Here is an 18,587-nt window from a genome sequence, read left to right as displayed (position 1 = left end):
TTGTCAGCCAGAAAGAGCCAGGGAAAATGTCAAAGGGAAATCTTGGTTACACAAAGGTTGGGGGTGACGACCATGTTTTTTTTCTTCGACCAGTTTGGGATTATTGGAGGCATCAGACTACCTAGCTTTTTTGGTTGCCGGCTAGAGTCGTTAACCCAATAGCTGTTAAGGATGATTATTTCAGACATGAATACTAGGAAAAATAAATTAGTTTATAAACATTTTTATTTAAATATTATTTGATATATTTAAATGATTTTGGAAAATGAAAAGATATTAACTAAAAAAACAAATACTAATTTATAAACATTTTTATTTAAATATTATTTGATATATTTAAATGATTTTGGAAAATAAAAAGATATTAACTAAAAAAACAAATAGTTAATCTCAACCCTAGTCATTTTACGTATTACATATTCTTACTAAAAAAATTAAGTGTATCCTAACCCTAGTCATTTTACACATTACATATTCTTACTAAATAATGGTTTTCTTATAAAAAATGAAACTAAACTAATTAATATGAGCATATGACTTTTATTACTTCAATTTAACATAGTCAACATTTTTTTTGATATAACATTTAGAAAAGAGTTAGCTGAAGGTTTGAAGATCTCGCAGCAACGTGGAAGATAACTCCAATGGTGGCTCTAAGAAAATAGTAGCAGCAATGGGGGCTCCTTGGCTCAAAGCAACCAACCTATCCACAACCATATTATGCTCACGACATATATGTGATACCTTTGTGATCCACTCAAGTTCGAGCAGTTCATGGATTTTAGTGACCAAAGCCCTCCCCACGAGCGCATCTGATGAAAAATTGCAGATTTTCATAACCTCTAGATTATCAGTTTCCAGTTCAATTTTTCGGATTCCTAGTCTCCAAGCATGCAACAGGAGATCATGCACACCCCACGGCTCAGCGATAAGAATCGAACACCATACTAGACTACGCGTTAAACTAAAAATCCATTCTCCCTCAGAGTTGCGCAGAATACCTCCTGTAGCCGCTGTATTGTCACACGTTCTAACAGCGCCATCCGAGTTTCCCTTGATCCAACCAGTGGGAGGTCGAGTCCAAGACAGGATACTTCTAGATATCGATAGACTAGGATTTGTGGTGCTAACATTAGCAGTTACAAAAGCGATCGCAACGATAAATGAACTCCTCTCTTTCAACATAATTAGGATCAAAGAGAACACTACATCTTCGTTTCCAAAGGTACCAACGAACAGAGAAGCGAATATCCCAATTATCATTCATTCGCGCATACACTTCAGCAGCCCTTAAGTTACGTTCAATCCAAATCTTGTAAGGAAGAGCCAAGAACTCATTAAGCTTCTCAGTTTTGATAACCCTTACCCACATATTCCTAGCCATACTGCAATGACGCAGTATATGATCAACATCCTCCATAACAACCCCACAAATCTTACAATCCACTAGGCTAGAAAGGTGCCGACAAGATCATTCTGCATTAGTAAGAAGTCGATCATGGAATAATAACCAAAGAAAAACACGGATTCTTTGTGGGACTCCTAGCTTCCAAATCAACTTCCATAGAGAATGTTCATTACTATTGTCAAGGTATGTGATATCATTATAAGCTGACTTTGTCCTGAAATTCCTATTAGGCTCTCATCTTCACCTGGGTGTATCAGGACTCAAGTAATCTTGAGGTGGTTGGACAACATCAATTCTTTGGAGTACATGTTCATGGAGTAATGGAGAAAGCTTACCCCAATTTCACGAACCTGAAGGGAGAACCATATCACAAACTGAGGTGGGTCTTGGTGTACATGCTCCTTTATAGGAGAATACAAGACGATTTTCAGTATCAAGCCAATGATCATACCAAAAATCCGTATCTCTCCCATCCTGTATGTTCCAAGCTATATTATCGTACAACTCACTCCAAATGTATCTTAGTCCTTTCCACAAACGGGAGCCATTAGCATGACTTAATGAGATAGGAACAAGACTGTCCCATTTATACTTCCCACGAATAGTACGAACCCAAAGTTTCTCCGAATTGGATATCAATTGAAAACCCACCTTCATCAAGAATGCCTTGTTTTGATTATATAGGTTCCGAATACCCACACCTCCCAATTTTATTGGCTGCTGCATAGATTCCCATTTAACCAGGGGAATACCAGTACCACCATTATTCGAGCCATAAACAAGTCTTCTAATAATTTTTTCCATTTCAACACACAAACCTTTCGGTAGCCAAGTTGATTGCATCACATAGATCGGGATAACCTGAAGGTAAGAAACTTCGCCACCCAACCTGAAAGACGCTGATTCAATCTATCAATGAGATAAGAGTATGTGGATTTAGTGACTTTATTATGGAGTAACGGGACACCCAGATACTTGCCAAGATCCTTAACCTCCTCAAAACCGAACCTTTGAGAAATAGCATGTCGAGTACTTACTGGATAAATACTTGAAAAGAAAATCTGAGTTTTAGCTGAGCTAATGCGATGTCCTGATTCATCACAAAATCTATCCAGAACACCCTTGATCATTGAAACTTGATCCATCAACGCTTTAGCAAACAACATTAAATCGTCTGCGAAGAAGAGATGGGATAACCCATGGCCCTCCTTTGAGAGATGAATCTCCTTCCAGTCTTCAGAAACTACTTTCACTTTTATAGCTTGAGATAATCTCTCCATACATAAGACAAATAAATAAGGCGATAATGGATCACTCTGTCGAATACCTCTTGTAGGCTTAAAGGAATCCGTAAGATCCCCATTCCAGAGAATCTATGTCGACACGGATCTAACACAACACATGATACGAGAAATGAGTAACTCCGGTAAGCCAACTGCATAAAGAGTGCTCTCGATATAGTTCAATTCCAGGCGATCATAAGTCTTCTCCAAATCCACCTTGATTGCCATCCATCCTATTATACCCATCTTCTTTGTCATCAAATGAATAACCTGCTGGGCAAGAATAATGTTATCTGTAATCTGACGACCTGGAACAAAACTAGCTTGTTTTTCTTCCACCTATTTAGGAAGAAACGGTTTCAAACGACATACAATCAGTTTAGTGATAGTCTTATAAAGAACATTACACAAACTAATAGGCCTGAACTGAGTAATTGAGACGAGATTATTAACCTTCGGGATCAACACCAACAGAGTCTGATTCACCCAATCGGCTAGATAGCCATCATTAAAAAAACAATTGATAAATTGGAAAATGACTCACCAATCGTGTTCCAATTTTTTTGAAAAAACTTTGCATGGATACCATCCGCGCCCGGGGCTTTTAAGGGAGCCATACAAAAGATAACACTTCTAACCTCTTCTAATGAAATATCACGCAACAATGGCTGAAGAGCATCATCCCCATAACAAAAGAAATTGCACCTCCCAATTTCCGTATTAGATACCATTCGCTCGCTCATACATAGATTTTGGAAAAAAGTAATTGCATGAGCTTTGAGATGCGCATGATCACTACACCAAAAACCATCAGGCAACTTCAACATACTAATCGTGTTGTGCTTCCGGCGATTAATAGTAGACGCGTGAAAAAATGAGGTATTTCTATCCCCATTCGCGATCCAAGTATTTCGAGCTTTTTGGCTCCACAAGCTCTCTTATTGTGCGAGAACTACGTTCAACTCCTTTTTAAGCTTCATCTCTAGTTCCAATAAAAAAGGTTCATTCGAATTATCCACCGCTTTTTCAATTTCATGGATTCTAGCAAGCAACAAATTCTTACGCCTCCCAATAGGCCCAAACACCTCCTTATTCCACTTGGTACTCTTAGCTTGGAAGTCAATTATATTCTCGTAAATATCTCTATTCTCCAAGAGTTCATCAGTAAATTTGGGAAATCTGGATGATCACTCCAAGCATCAATGTATCGAAAAGGTCGATTATTAAAAGTCTCCTGCTTGTCCCCAAACTTAAGGAGAATGGGTCGATGATCTGAACCCAATTTTTGGAGATAAAAGACTTCTGAATTTTTAAAATAATCATGCCACTCAGCATTGCAAATACACCTATCCAGTCATTGGGAAAGGGTTCCACGTTTCCAATTGAACTTTGGACTCGAAAACCCCATATCGATCAATCCTGTATCAAACATAAAATCATCGAATTTTAAGCAAACTCCATGGCGACGTTGAGAGCCAACTTGTCGTTCACCGTAATTACCAATGACATTAAAATCCCCACCAAGCATCCACGGTTACCCCGAACCTGAATCCAATTCTCTCAGATGCCTCCACAACCTGCTTCTAATCCCAATCGTAGGGCTAGCATAGACAAAAGTAATAAAGCAATGTTGACCTCCACCCATCATAGAACACGCTGCATGAATATATTGTCGAGAAACAGCCATGATAGTAATCTGAAAGAATTCCTCCAAAGTATCCAAATTCCACCAGAAAACCTCGAAGCTTCAATACGATAGGAGAACTCAAAACCCGAATTCCTGATAAACTGATCAGCAGCAATACCACTAATTCTTGGTTCCAAAATAGCAACAACATCTGGTCTTTTAGACTTCATCAATAACTTAAAATATCTATTGAAATCAGGGTCCTGAGCTCCCTGAACATTCTAAAAAATAATCTTAACCATAAGAAAAGAGGATAGAAGATGACACGAATCATTAGACTTGAATATCTACTTTCTCCAAATGTTGGAACATAATGTTCGCACGCCATTGAACCATATCACTGTCAGCATCCTTGGCACCTTGGATTTATGTGGATGGATTCTCCAAAGTAATACTTGCTCGGTTAAGTTCAGAATTCATAGCCGAAATCCACTCAGCTAACACTGGTTTGCTCGTCATCTTCTCATCTTTTTTCCTTGTCTTCAACCCCTTACGAGATAAACCTTTAACGACAGCAAGCCCTTTATTTTGAGCTTTTGTACTGGTCCCTCGAGCAGTTCGTTGAAAAATGTCTAAGTTGGACCTAAGTTCTCATCATTTTTTTTGTCACTTGTATAGCCACATGTTTGTCTTTATTCAAAAATGAAGCAACACTTGTAATCTTACCTATTGAATCTTTTGAAAGATTCAGCACTACCACTCGCTTTGGCATTCAAATGACCAGAAGAAGACATCACTCCCTTAATATTAGTCCCCATCATAGATGGCTTTTGTATCAGGTTACTTCTTGGGTTATCATCAACTTGAATTGCCTGAAGGGCCTCAAAGTGAGAACCCGAAATATGAGCAGTGATTTGTCTCCCTGTATCCGAGCTTGCAATATTTTTGACCCCAATGTTCTTTCTTTTCTTATTCATCACTTGCATCCAATGACCATACAGATCATCGGATTTCCCAATATATTGTGCTTCATGTGCTTTACCATTACTAACATTAGCTACTTTACCACAGTGTTCATGTGTATGCCCATACTTCCCACAAGAATAGCATATAGTTGGTAATCCTTCATATTCGATTAACTGCCGATGATCGTCTATCACTATTCCAGAGATCAGTGGTTTGTCCAAGTCAACAACAACCGCAAGTCGTGCAAAGCGACCTCTCTTCCCATTTTTTTCGTATTATAGTCTACCCTTACCACTTTACCAATAGCTCCTGCAATATGTCCAAAGAGACTATGTGTATAATAGCGATAGGGTAAACCTGGTAGCCTCACCCACACCATAATCTTCATTGGATAATCCATGGCGGTAGAGAACTGTCTACTCCACGGTTGAACGGTGAGGTAACTTCCATATATCTTCCAAGGACCTCCTGTCAATACATGAGAAAAATCCTCCTCACAAGCAAAGCGAACAAGATAATAATCATTGTCAAGATCAAAGAGGCTAATTTCCCCTAAAAGATTCCATAGAGATTTGATCATACTCAGCAAGGCCTTATACCCAATCGTTTCCCCCAGTAATCGAATAACCACAGAATTAGCCAGTTTGGCATCAATAGCATCGTGAACTCTATCTAAAAAGCTAATCGCAGGCAGAGGACCATCAACGCCCAAAACTACATCCTCAGGATAAACATCCATATCGAATTCATTAATCGAAATGGGTTGGTTACCAATTAGTTTTGGACCCCTTACCATATCACGAAAAGAAGGGTGACCGCTGTTGAACGCTCCAATTCCTTGCCCCATGTTCTCCGATCTAACATCCACAGGATCGCCCATGGGGGAATCAACACCGTTGCCGTCGGGATGATCTGAAGGATGTTGAAGTGGTGGGTCCGTCAGTCCGATTTCGCCATCAGGTGGCCGACCACCATGGCCGCTGAATTAATCCATGACAGCAGGAGAAGTGAGATTCGGTTAAGGGTTGACCACCATGGCTTTTATGTAAAGGTCCGATTAAATAACCTAACAGTGTCAACATTGATGATATAAATATTTATATAAAAAATAAAATGAACTAATAGTTAATGTATTGATAATGTATATATCAGTAAATAAGATGATAATATATAATTTAATTTTAAACTTTTATAATTTATTTCATTAACTAATTTATTAGATATATATAAAATTATACACCGTTTATACATTAAATATTAATTAAAAATAATTAAATTAAATTTCACTATAACATGAGCGATGGGATTCAAATTATGCATCACCCTATACTGTTGTAAGCCTTTAACAATGTCATTTTTGGTTAAACCTTGCCAATCAGACTTATGTGGCCTGTTGCTTTCTTACACGCCACGTGGAGAATAAGGAAGATTCCTGAACCCACCTCTATTTGCCCCCTGTTAACAACATGAAAGGATGACACATTCATGGCATCGCATGGCATCGCATGAATTTTATTTTACTTTAGTTTCGTTGTCTGGTCTAAATGTTTCAAGCTGGCCGGCCTTCTTCCAGAGACAACGACCACAATTTATGGAGATTAAATACAATACCAACGCTTCTTTTCCCTTTCCTACATATTTGTTTACTACAAACGCGCTAAACACTATAAAGATACAAATAGTGTTCGGATCTTGTAATATATTTTTTTAGGATGAACATACATATATTAATGATATATACTTTTTATATGAAAAAATATAAATAAAATTTTAAAATAGACACAATTAATATAATAAATAATTGATCGAAAAACATTTAAATTTCAAGATGAAGATATATTCAATTTAAATAAAAACGTGCATCCACCATCGGATACAAAGATAAAAGATGGAAATGGATTTGAATACCCCATTCAAGTTGATTTCTAAACGGACTCAATGTCGTGGATGATTTTAGTTATATACTAAAATTGAAAAGAATAATTGACAATTAACTTGCGTTCATAATCTTATTAAATATAATTAAAATTATAATATTTATTTTAATACATGGACAAGTTGATATATATTTTTTCTTTTTCATGAATAAGTCAATACACTAAATAGAAGTATTTACTTTAAAAATTATTTATTTATTTATTTTGCTTCAACGATGAAAATAACTTCAAATGGTAAAAAAAGTTTTCTTTTCTTTTCGTGTAAGGTTGTTCAATAATATTTAGGTTTCAAAATTGATCCCTGATTGTTCATAGTTAGACTTGCCATTAAACGCAATTAGGGATGACAAACGGGCGGGTCAGGTGTGGATACCTCTTCCCCCATCCTCATACCCACCTAATATTTTCAAATCCACCACCCGCCCACCACCCATGATGGTAAAAAATTTCAAATTCATCCTCACACCCACTACCCAACTGGGGACGTACCCCAACCTTAAGTTATACACAAGCAACATACATAAAACAAACACGTCCATTAAGAAGCATAATAAAATAAACCAATGATTATTTGAGTTAAAACATCATAATAAAAGACATAATTAAAGCTTAGAAAAAAAATGATTCACAAACTTATCCCTAATATTTGGTTAAATTATATGTTATATCTTATAAAATATTAAGATTTATAAATTAGTCTCTAAAATTATACCTATATTCATAATGGTCCAAAATTTAATAGGTATTTAGTGGGAGGGCGGATGTGGGGCGGGCGGATGTGAGGCGAGTAAGGTCTCAAATCCATCACCCGCCCACTACCCGCGACAGATACCACTTTCTAAATTCACACCCGCCCACTACCCACTAAATTTATACACATCCTCGCCCCAATTGGTGCAAGTATGATGTGAAATCCACGAAATTGTACCCGTTTGTCATCCCTAAATGCAATACAGTTGGAGAAAATTTGATTTCAACCCCGCAGTCAATTAAAGACTCAATTAGTTGCAATTGGCCCAGGTTGAATTCTAGAGCTAGAAAATCTTGGTTTGCGTACGATATATGCTATTGGCCAATTTGGGTAAGTTTCGTATGGTTGAAGGTCAAACACTCAAACTAGGATGATGCTTTCTTTTTAGAATTTTATTAACTCACAATGCACGAATATTATGCAAGGGTAATTGTTTAAATTTATATATCTTAGAGTTATAAAAAAAATTAGCTGACCCTTAACACTTTCTTTTCAGTAGTTTATGTGATTACAATAAATAATTATTGATAACGTATACACCTTTTATATATATATATATATATATAACTTTTTGAAACCTTTAAGAAAAATTACACTCACTTAACTAATAAAACCACTCAATGGGTTCCCTAAAGTATATTTCTTTGTTACCGTTAATAAAATAAGTTAAAATAAAAGAACGTTAACCCTATCTAATCTAAATTAATGGAACAACGTAAAAGTGTACGTTTTGCTAAATTCACGATACTCACTCGGTCTTTTAATATTTATTATTAATGTCACTGTCTTTCTATCTATCTCACTTGTATAAATAGCAGGCAGCTTCTTACCCAGCCATGATAAAAGCTGAGAGTGCTTCGTTAATTTCTTTAGCTTTCAGTTTCCTATTGATTTAAGTCTACAAAAATATGGTTGCGGTGTTGTCGCCGGCTTGTATGAGAGCCAAGAAAACCAAGGCAGTTGGGACTCCGGTGGTGGATCTTTCACTCGATAGGTCCGTAGTGTCGGAGCTGATCGTCAAAGCCTGCGAAGAGTACGGTATCTTTAAGGTCATCAACCATGGCATCCCTTGGGAAGTAATATCGAGACTGGAAGGTGAAGGGGTTCGATTTTTCGGCAAGCCAGGCAGTGTAAAGCAGCAGGGGGGTACGGCCACCCCTTTCGGCTACGGTCTCAAAAACATCGGATTCAATGGCGATAAGGGTGAACTTGAGTATCTTCTTCTCCACACCAATCCTTTCCCTATTGCTGAACGTTCCAAATCCATCTCCAATGAGCCTCCAAATTTCACGTATGATTAACATCTTATTTCAAATGAGTAATGTAAATAGCGGATGTTATATCTGAAATTATTATTATACAATCGTGATATTCATAATAATTACAATAACATTTGTTATGTCTACAATTATGATACATACAACATAACTGATAACACGGCCGGAACCGCAAATGGTTTAATGTAGTGCCATTTTTCTTTTGTTTTTGCAGTTGTGCTGCGAATGATTATATAGAAGCAGTGAGGGAGTTAGCGAGCGAGGTTCTTGATCTGGTGGCCGAGGGTCTATGGATCCCGGATAAGCACGTCTTCAGTAGGCAAATCAGAGACGTCCAAAGCGACTCAGTCCTGAGGTTCAATCATTATCCAGCGGTGAACAATCAGGACCCATCTTCGAAAGCTTGCAAAGAAGATCAAATCGGATTTGGAGAGCATTCGGACCCTCAGATCCTCACCGTGTTACGATCCAACGATGTTGCTGGACTCGAAATCTGTTTGCATGATGGGTTTTGGATCCCGGTTCCTCCTGACCCGACCCAATTCTACGTGATCATAGGGGACGCCTTGCGGGTCAGTTTTTATAATTATAGTAATGTCCACCCTACATGCTGCTAGCAAAATGACTTAACTCGAAAATTTCAAAATACGAATTAAGTCAATCTGAATCGGATTATAGTGATTTTTTATATATATATTTGACAGGTTTTAACGAATGACAGATTTGTGAGTGCGAGGCATAGGGCATTGGCAAATTCGTCTCGGGATTCACGGATGTCGATGATGTACTTCGGAGCACCACCTCTTACCGGAACCATATCGCCTCTGCTGCAGTTTGTGTCACCCCAAAATCCTAGGCTTTATAGGTCGTTTACTTGGGGAGAGTACAAGAAGGCTGCCTACTCCACACGCTTGGGGGATTGCCGTCTTGATCTCTTCAAGCTTCGTCCCACCGACGATAAATTGGATTTGTTAAGCTAAGACAATTTGCATGCTTTTGCGAGGAATTATCTAGGATTTGAGTTGTAATTATGCAATAAACCTTAAAGGGTGAAAATGGGTAATTAAGATCGTTTTATATTCTTAAACTATGACTATTGTATCAAAAAGTTAATTAGTACTATCATATAATGTATCGGATGAGAAAATTTAATGTATACAAACACCACATTTTCCTTGCAAACTATTTTATTGGGGTTTGAAAACTCAAATAATCATTCTAATTGTAGACGATTCTTTAGTAAAGAGGAATGTTAAAAATAAGTTAAACGGAACGAAGGGTAGAGGACGAAGGCAAAAATTGAAGTGGATCTTATAATATTGAGCACATCGATAGATGATAGTTGGTAAAATACTAAAATAGCTCATGAAATTAGATGATGGTAAAATACTAAGATAGAAAGCTAATGGAATTAATTGAGTGTGATATAGAACAAAATTATGTGAAAGAAAATATTGAAAGAATTTTAAAAATAAGAATATTGACAAATTGTTATAAAGTGTTTAGAAATTTATTTACTTTTTGTTTATTTGGGATGAATACAATGTAATATCCATTCAAAAGACTCTCAATCACTTATCAATGTTAGCTTAAATATCCTTACAGACAATGTGCCTGAATCCAAGACCCTTAACAATAACAACAATCTCTTTAACCAATGAAATTGTTTAGTCCATATAAAGCTAAATATAAAATAAGAGTAATGATATTAAATACTCGGTTACAAAAATATTAATGATTTTCATTAATAAAGGCATTTTCCACGATTGTGAATAGTGAACACCTGTTTACTATGTAGTACTGAATGTGAAAAGGTAGAAGGAGAGCAGCAGATATGAATTGCTTGAGGCGTAAATATCTATTGAGGTTTATTTCTATAACTAAAAATATGGCCCAAGAGTTCACATCAAAATAATATTCATAAGTTTATAAACAGATCTCCTTTTATATTATAAAATGAACTTCGAAAACTATTAATAGATAAAATAAGATTGATCTTATTAAATATTGATTTCATTGGAAATATATTCAATGCAAAGCAATAGACTAATACTATTTGATGAGAGAAGATCAATGAATTTTTCTATGAAAGAATTCAATCTTTTTAGTACTTCATACATTTTTTAGAATTTTGTTTTTAATAATTTATAGCTTTTGATAATTTCGTAGTTATATTTATATTTTTTTTTATAAATTTTAATAATGTGTTTGCTTTTAGTAATTTTTTAATGATTTATTCTTTTGAACTTTTAATAATTTAGGCACGTCTTTGTGTTTGAATTCGAACTTAAAAAACTCTCATAGTATACCAACTATGTTTTTTCAACAATCCATTAATTGGGCAAATCCACCCAACAACTACGAGTCCAGAAATTAAAAAATGTGATTCAAAAATTTCAATACTCTTTTTTTCAATAAAGTGAACATGCAAACTTTTCTATTTTTTCCCCTCCTTCCCTTAGTGCATTGGACTATACTTAATAATTTATCCAATATAATAAGTATGCAATTGGTTCCTTAGGGTCCGAGTGCATCCGCCCCTACCACCTAGCATGAGCTTCTAATGATTAAGAAATGTTGACATTATGCACCTATTGCACAAGCATTCATAAAACAAATAAAAGTTATACCGTGTGTGTCTAAATATATTTAACATTACAATAATGAAACGAGGTAACCACCAACTTTCGCAAGGAAAGAGTGGTCCTAGCCTTCTTTTTTGGCAGTTATATCTCAAGATAATACCACAAGGAGAAAAGATCAATTATTCTTGTACTAAAAGAAACAAATAGCAATGTTTTGCGAGAATATAAAACAAAAACACTTTAAGGGTTAGGCATCCGTATGACTCAAAAAGGGTCCTGCATTGGTGATACTGACAACCCAATTATGCCGTTTATGCCTGCAAATTGTGTACAAAATGTCAGAATAGGACTTGGGAGAAACTGAAGAAGCCAAAGGCTTGGAAATAATATGGTTATCGGTGTAAGCTTACCTTGTTTGCAATGTTGTTGGAGAGCCAGTCCAGTCCCTCGTACAGTCCTTCACCGGAAGTGGCACATGTGCTCTGGATGTACCTGCAAAATGTATTATAGAGTATGATATACAATAACCACAACTAGATTGTGTCAGATATAAGACACAGGGACCTGTTTTTCTTACCAATGGCGCTGGCGAAGAGAATGCAGACCAAGCTTGTCAGTGATTTCAGCAGCATTCATAGCATTTGGAAGATCTTGCTTGTTTGCAAAAACTAGCAGCACAGCATCCCTCAACTCATCCTGCCAATGCAAATGAAAAAGTATGTTAAATGTCGGCAGAACCACCCCTTACCGTCCAAGAACCTCACGACTGTTCGTTGCAATAATTGGAACATTAACAAGAAATTTTACTGCTCAGATACCTCATTCAACATCCTGTGCAACTCATCTCTAGCTTCAACCACACGATCACGATCATTGCTGTCAACCACAAAAATAAGTCCTTGTGTGTTTTGGAAGTAATGCCTCCACAATGGTCGGATCTATGTAGAAAATCAAAGCAAACAAGTCAATTGATTAAAACAGATAAACAAACACCATATGCACTTTTTAATTATTCTAAAAGAACAAACAAGATCTACAAATAACAAAACAGGAGGTACAATTTTGACTGCTAAGCATCCACCTTATACTAAATGAAGATCCAGCTCATGTCATCTCATTTCAGGAAACTACAAGTAGTCAGTTTATAAAAATATAGTTGATAGAATCTATGAGAGCAGCACATTCTCATCCATAGATATTATAATAAAAAGAAAATAACGGAAGATGACCTATCTGAGAACCTTATGATGCAATTTTTTTACGGTTAATAATATCAAAATTGAAGAAAACTAAAACACGGTACCTTGTCCTGGCCACCAACATCCCAAACAGTGAAACTGATGTTCTTGTATTCCACAGTCTCAACATTGAAGCCTACAAAATAAGAATATATCATAATTAGCCATTTTCTTTTAAACAAATGAAGGCTCAATGTTAAACTACGAAGGCAGAAACAGCGTCTTACCTATGGTGGGAATGGTAGTGACAATCTCTCCCAACTTAAGCTTGTAAAGAATTGTGGTTTTACCAGCGGCATCAAGTCCGACCATCAGTATGCGCATCTCTTTCTTGGCGAAAAGCCGGCTGAATAGCTTCCCGAAAGACAGTCCCATTTTTCACGTCTGCAAACACCGATATCAACATTTCGGTTCCGATTGTCATCAATTTATTTGAAAATCAAATCATCAAAACAATTATTAGTGTACAAGATCAGAGCAGATCCAACAGGTGTATGTGAAAACAAGCATAGGATGGTTCGAGAGGCAATCAGAAACCAAACAGAACCTAAAGTAATCCAGATCAACGCATGGAAATCTATATACCAACAAAATACTGCAAGAAATCAATTCGAAAAACGAAGATCGACTCAATTAAAAGAACTTACAATGCTTCAAAGAATCAGAGCAGATGAAACAACACAAAGGATTGAAAACTCGATATATTTAAACAAAAATTAAAATAATACTAAATAAAAAAATACAGATCGGGAAAATTATGTGAAAATGAGAATATTCTTTAGCTTTTAATAAGAGAGGGAGAGACTTGCCTGAAAGAAAGGAGGTCGATTATTACGCGAAGCCGATCAAAGGAGAGCAGCGAAGATCTACACCTCTCTCCCAAAATCGAAGGAGCTGTCTTCCACCGATTTTACGCGTATTTGGAGATTGGTCATTCTATCTATAAATCCAAAACAGAATCTTAGTTTAACGGAACGCCGTCTGCCCAATTTTTTATTGTTCCCCAGTTAATTAGCTTCTTTACCTTATAACGCCGTTATCACGACGCTTTATATGCACGCGTTGTGCATCGTTGTCCTTTTCGTAAATAAAAGGTCGGTAGTCGATTTCCTCTTGAGATTTTTACCCCTAAAGAAACTTGAATAAATAGTAAACTTTTGGTGAAAAGTTCTCTTAGGTACCTCTTAATTTAAAATTTGATATATTGGTCCCTATCAATAACTGGGGAACAACTTATTCCCTATCAATTTTGAAAGTGAGCAATTAAAGATAATTAATAGTGTTTTTTAATATCTTTCATCATATTTACATATTTTTATTAGCATAATAACAAAGTAAATCCTTAACATTCACACATCATATCATTTATTCTTCATTCTAAAAAAATCAACATATAATGTACAAATTCTACTAATGTCGAACGCTACATTTATCGACTTTTTTAGTATTAAAGCCAGTTTAACCTATAAATTTATTATTATATCAATTAAACAGGGTGATTAATTGTGTAACTATTTGGCCTAACTGATATCATTATATAAAAGACTAAATTATGTCAAAGTAAAGAAAAAGAGACTAAATCCAAGTTTGAATTAATAGAGGGATCAAATACATAATTTGACCCACCTTATTCAGAACTGATAAAGAACAGCACTATCATCTTATTTATTCAATTCCATTTTATTAGCTGAATTCTGATAAGGTGGTTAAATCCTTTCTTTTAATTATTCATTTCAGCATCAGGAAATATTAATACAGAAGAATGGAAGTATTATCATAAGCTTCTCTATGTCTACAACATGCAGCAGCAGGCAGTGGATGCTCTACTAATCAGCGGCATCGATATCATAACTTAGGTCAAGGTAGTGGCCGACATATCAGCACGGCCTCCGGTCATCCTCTCAGCTTTATCTCCGCGCTCACCTGAAAAATTGTTTACGATTACTGAGGGCTTGCTTAAAGAGGCATCATCCTCGATATGGTAGTTGCTAAAGCGAAGAAATGATTCATATTAAATCCTGAATGGTTATCAGAATGTTACCTGTGCGAACTCTTATAACATCCGCTACAGGTATCACTGTAGAAGCAGCAAACATCATCAGAAGTTTGATCGGAAGTTAAAGATGCTAGTTTAAACAACAACCAACAGCTTAAATTCTTTACAGGCATGAAAATCAGATCATTTGGACTCTTTACTAACAATTTCATTCGTTCATATGTGGCTAATGCCTGGGACACAAGAAGAAAAAGAAGAATAAACAGGGAGAATTCAAAATGCTGCTGAGATTATGCAGCATTCGATCAATATTATAACGTTGAGTGGCCAAGGGAATGTCTTCTCCCTAAAAGACCCGGGTTCGAGAAGCTTTGTCCTGTCAATAGGTTAAGAAAATTTTTGAACATATATTACTTTGTAATCAGCCCAGACAATTCAAAAAAAAAATCTTTGCCAAATGCCATCACAAACATGGAGAATTTGATCCTTGTTCCCCATCACACCATGTCATATCACATGTTAGGTGGCACGACCATTTTGCCTTCACGAAAGAACAAAACTAGGCTAAAGCTTCTCATCAAAAAGGTTTTGTACTTAACCTGCTAGTTCGAAGCCATAAATTTCAGCGAAAGAAAATAAAGTACTTCAGTATTACAGAGAGTAAAGTATTTGAGTTCTTACAGAAAATCTTGCCATCACCAATCTCACCGGTCCTTGCTTCCTCAATCATCTTGTCTATCACGAATTCCACCTTTGGCAGGATAATCATTTAGAAATGAACATGGTGAGAAATGACTCTTTGGATTATGTATGTATATACCTGGTCCTTGCTCACCACAATCTCCATCTTGACTTTAGCAACAAATTTGTCTTCGGAAAATTCTGAGCCTAATGAATAATAAACATGAAGTCAAAAAAGGGAATATCAGCAAACCGAAGTCTGTCTAAGAAAAAGTGGAGAAATGGACTAAAAAACTGTTGAATTCCTCAAATATCAGAAAATAACTTTCAGCCCCTCGTATATAACAAGAGCTTACCTCCGTGTCTCTCTGTTGAACCACCTTGAGCACCAATGCCTCGAACATCAAAGACCGTAACACCACGAATACCCATTTCAAGAAGAGCCTTTTTTTTAAGAAAAGAAACTAAAAATTAGATCAAAACACTGATCGGTTCACCCATCTCCTGAGTAACGCCAATGGCTTGAGGAGAAACTAAACCAGGCTTAAAACTTACAAGTCTACAACAAGTATTGTTGTTTAAAAAAAAGAAACCTCGGTTCTGATATCAACCAAGAGACATTTAGACACTTATTAAGCTTAATCGGCTCATCTTTTGCAACAATGGAAATGCACACAGTAAATTGACCAGAGTATTCCGCATAACCGTTGCATTGACATGGAAGAGTACTAGAATAATGCCTCAGTAACATTACAAGGCTTACGATTCGAGGTTGAACTTGAACAAGATTTAAGAAAGTAATGCTCAAAGTCTCTACTTGTATGCTAAAAACTGGACCATAGGTGCAAATTTTAAGCATACATTGTCGAAATTACACAACATTTTAGTACTATCAAGCATCAACTAAAAAACAGTAACAAAAAAAAACCTGGAAACAAATGAGAATGAATACATCACTAATGAAGTTATAGTAGCTCTTACCGAAGAAACCTGCTGAACTCGCCATGGTCTATTCCGTTCAAAGATCCGGCAAAATAAAAAGAAACCCAAATTAAATCAGATATGCTATAAACTAACAGACTAACCATGATATAGAATTATTAAGAAAGAAAATAGTGAACACCTTATAATCGCCTCAACTTTATAAAATTCTGCGCCGGGGGTATAATCAACTAGCAATCGAAATACGGAAAGAAAAAAAAACCCAATAAATCTAGAGGACCCCATTTCTATGTATTCCAATGAAGAAAAAAATAGAGTGGAATAAAAGCTGAAAAGGCTATGTAGCTGTTTAGTAAGCTAAACATCCATACCAGGAGCGTTTTGGGCTCTGATTAGAGGAAGAACTGAAGCATTCCTTGAGCGTTTCAGTGTAGGTTTAGGCTTAGATAAATGGGAATCTCTAAACCTGGGAACAAAAGAAGTAGAAATGGGAGGACAGTCATAGTCTTTTTTACCATGGGAAGGAGAATGAAGAGGAGAAATCAGGCTTGATGATGCTACAGCAGCCATGTTTGGTGGTGATTTGAAGAAGATGAGTTTTTGGGGCACTTGGGAGTGTAAAGCAGACGGCAGATCCTCGCAGTTAACGCTACTCAATAGCCTGCTGTCGGTAAAACAAGGCTTTTAAATGCTTGAAATCGAAACCTTCGCAGTTTTACGCAGACGGGCTGCCTGCCTACGTCTAATGAAATTGAAGCCCATAAAAGGAAAGGTCGACCGTCCTTCTCCAATACCTGTGATTGAATAACGTTTGTTTGTTCATCAATTGTTGCAAATCAGACATTGTATAGAATTTTTCTCAAACATAAAAGGAGGATAGTTTGTATTATGATCGTGAATTGGACATTGTATAGAATTTTTCTCAAACATAAAAGGAGGATAGTTTGTATTATGATCGTGAATTGGACTTTGTATAGAAATTTTCTCATATGTTATGTTTTATGTTAACAAGTGAACATGTTGTATGTTGTGTGAATTATAATTCAAATTTTGATTTAAACTAAATTGAAACATGTTCGAATTGTGAGATATGTGAATCATATGCTTTATCGTTATATTATAAGTGCTATTGAAAATCATGGTAGATTGATTATATTATGTATAGTATTCTATAGTAGTATTGAATTCTGAATATAGTTTACATACCATAAAATCCATACCGGTTATAGTTGATAGATGTTTTTGTCTATACAACGATATGTTCTATTATTAAGACATGATCAAAGAAATATATAGTTTGTTATCATCTTTTTATCATATATGTTAAGATTATCTTATTAAATTCTATAAGCTTATCATATTATTATATTCTTTTTTTGAAAATTTTGAATTTATAAGTGTGTTTAAAATTACATTTTGATGATTGAAAGCTAATTACATCTATTTCGATATAAATGTTTTTAATTAAACTCCAAAAAATTGAGTATACATATATGTGTGTGTGTGTTGTAAACATGAAGGACGAAATGGTCATTTTAGGAGGAAGCAACGCAGCTGAGTGACGCGTCTACGTAAAAACTGAAAAATCTTTCACGTGTCCGTCAAGCCGAAGCTGCTTCCTAGTTCCATTTACATTGCACATGTACGTGTCATTTAATATCGATTTGATTCATTTGAAGATTTATAAATTTGATTGTTTTTCGATTCCAGTAATTTAAGTTATTAAATTTCTGTTTCCTATAGAGCTCGTTTGAATTTGCACCACGAAGGTCATCGATCGAATTTTTCAAAAAAATAAAATCATAATGCTGTCATTCTCACACGTGTCAACCAACAGTAACTTTTAAATCCGTTGCTACTTGCATGTTCATCCCCATCTCTTACTTCGATTTAAGC

The 18,587-nt window shown here is 35.8% G+C and overlaps 3 protein-coding genes across 4 annotated transcripts; 1 reads left to right on the top strand and 2 right to left on the bottom strand.

Moving 5' to 3' along the window:
* Nucleotides 1-8,851: 8,851 nt before the first annotated feature.
* Nucleotides 8,852-10,251, top strand: LOC120188916 (gibberellin 2-beta-dioxygenase 2-like). The gene is made up of 3 exons (XM_039192292.1): nt 8,852-9,263; nt 9,464-9,821; nt 9,954-10,251. Exons 1-3 carry the CDS (start codon nt 8,881-8,883, stop codon nt 10,227-10,229), a joined length of 1,017 nt encoding a protein of 338 aa, XP_039048223.1. The 5' UTR covers nt 8,852-8,880; the 3' UTR covers nt 10,230-10,251.
* Nucleotides 10,252-11,873: 1,622 nt separating this feature from the next.
* On the bottom strand, nt 11,874-13,992 carry LOC120188919 (ADP-ribosylation factor 1). 2 transcript variants are annotated; one of them, XM_039192296.1, is made up of 7 exons: nt 13,882-13,992; nt 13,300-13,456; nt 13,138-13,208; nt 12,653-12,772; nt 12,412-12,530; nt 12,245-12,326; nt 11,874-12,151 (listed from the first exon to the last, which is right to left on the bottom strand). In XM_039192296.1, exons 2-7 carry the CDS (start codon nt 13,445-13,447, stop codon nt 12,146-12,148), a joined length of 546 nt encoding a protein of 181 aa, XP_039048227.1. In that variant the 5' UTR covers nt 13,448-13,456; nt 13,882-13,992; the 3' UTR covers nt 11,874-12,145. The 2 variants fall into 2 exon arrangements, with proteins under 2 accessions (XP_039048227.1, XP_039048226.1); XM_039192295.1 differs by lacking the exon at nt 11,874-12,151 and having other exon boundaries at nt 12,227-12,326.
* A 783-nt stretch (nt 13,993-14,775) lies between these two features.
* LOC120188918 (nitrogen regulatory protein P-II homolog) lies at nt 14,776-17,343 on the bottom strand. Its single transcript, XM_039192294.1, has 8 exons — nt 17,063-17,343; nt 16,873-16,921; nt 16,731-16,758; nt 16,106-16,193; nt 15,889-15,956; nt 15,750-15,819; nt 15,114-15,149; nt 14,776-14,995 (listed from the first exon to the last, which is right to left on the bottom strand). Exons 1-8 carry the CDS (start codon nt 17,259-17,261, stop codon nt 14,925-14,927), a joined length of 609 nt encoding a protein of 202 aa, XP_039048225.1. The 5' UTR covers nt 17,262-17,343; the 3' UTR covers nt 14,776-14,924.
* Nucleotides 17,344-18,587: the final 1,244 nt, after the last annotated feature.

Source organism: Hibiscus syriacus, unplaced genomic scaffold (assembly GCF_006381635.1).
Source record: "Hibiscus syriacus cultivar Baekdansim isolate YM2019G1 unplaced genomic scaffold, ASM638163v2 tig00116951_pilon, whole genome shotgun sequence".
NCBI lineage: Eukaryota > Viridiplantae > Streptophyta > Magnoliopsida > Malvales > Malvaceae > Hibiscus > Hibiscus syriacus.
Note: the sequence above shows the minus strand (reverse complement) of the source record. Positions and strands in the feature narration are given on the sequence as shown.

Bases quoted from the DNA above. Each gene is read 5' to 3' on its own strand.
- LOC120188918 (XM_039192294.1), bottom strand. From the start codon at position 17,261: ATGGCTGCTGTAGCATCATCAAGCCTGATTTCTCCTCTTCATTCTCCT. The intron at 16,194-16,730 runs GTAAGAGCTACT...CTTAAAAAAAAG, and splicing joins GAGTTCAGCAGGTTTCTTCG to GCTCTTCTTGAAATGGGTAT. The intron at 15,957-16,105 runs GTAAGCTCTTGT...ATTATTCATTAG, and splicing joins TTCAACAGAGAGACACGGAG to GCTCAGAATTTTCCGAAGAC.
- LOC120188916 (XM_039192292.1), top strand. From the start codon at position 8,881: ATGGTTGCGGTGTTGTCGCCGGCTTGTATGAGAGCCAAGAAAACCAAG. The intron at 9,264-9,463 runs GTATGATTAACA...TTGTTTTTGCAG, and splicing joins AATGAGCCTCCAAATTTCAC to TTGTGCTGCGAATGATTATA. The intron at 9,822-9,953 runs GTCAGTTTTTAT...TATATTTGACAG, and splicing joins TCATAGGGGACGCCTTGCGG to GTTTTAACGAATGACAGATT.
- LOC120188919 (XM_039192295.1), bottom strand. From the start codon at position 13,447: ATGGGACTGTCTTTCGGGAAGCTATTCAGCCGGCTTTTCGCCAAGAAA. The intron at 12,773-13,137 runs GTACCGTGTTTT...TTTTCTACATAG, and splicing joins ATGTTGGTGGCCAGGACAAG to ATCCGACCATTGTGGAGGCA. The intron at 12,327-12,411 runs GTAAGAAAAACA...TACATTTTGCAG, and splicing joins TCTCTTCGCCAGCGCCATTG to GTACATCCAGAGCACATGTG.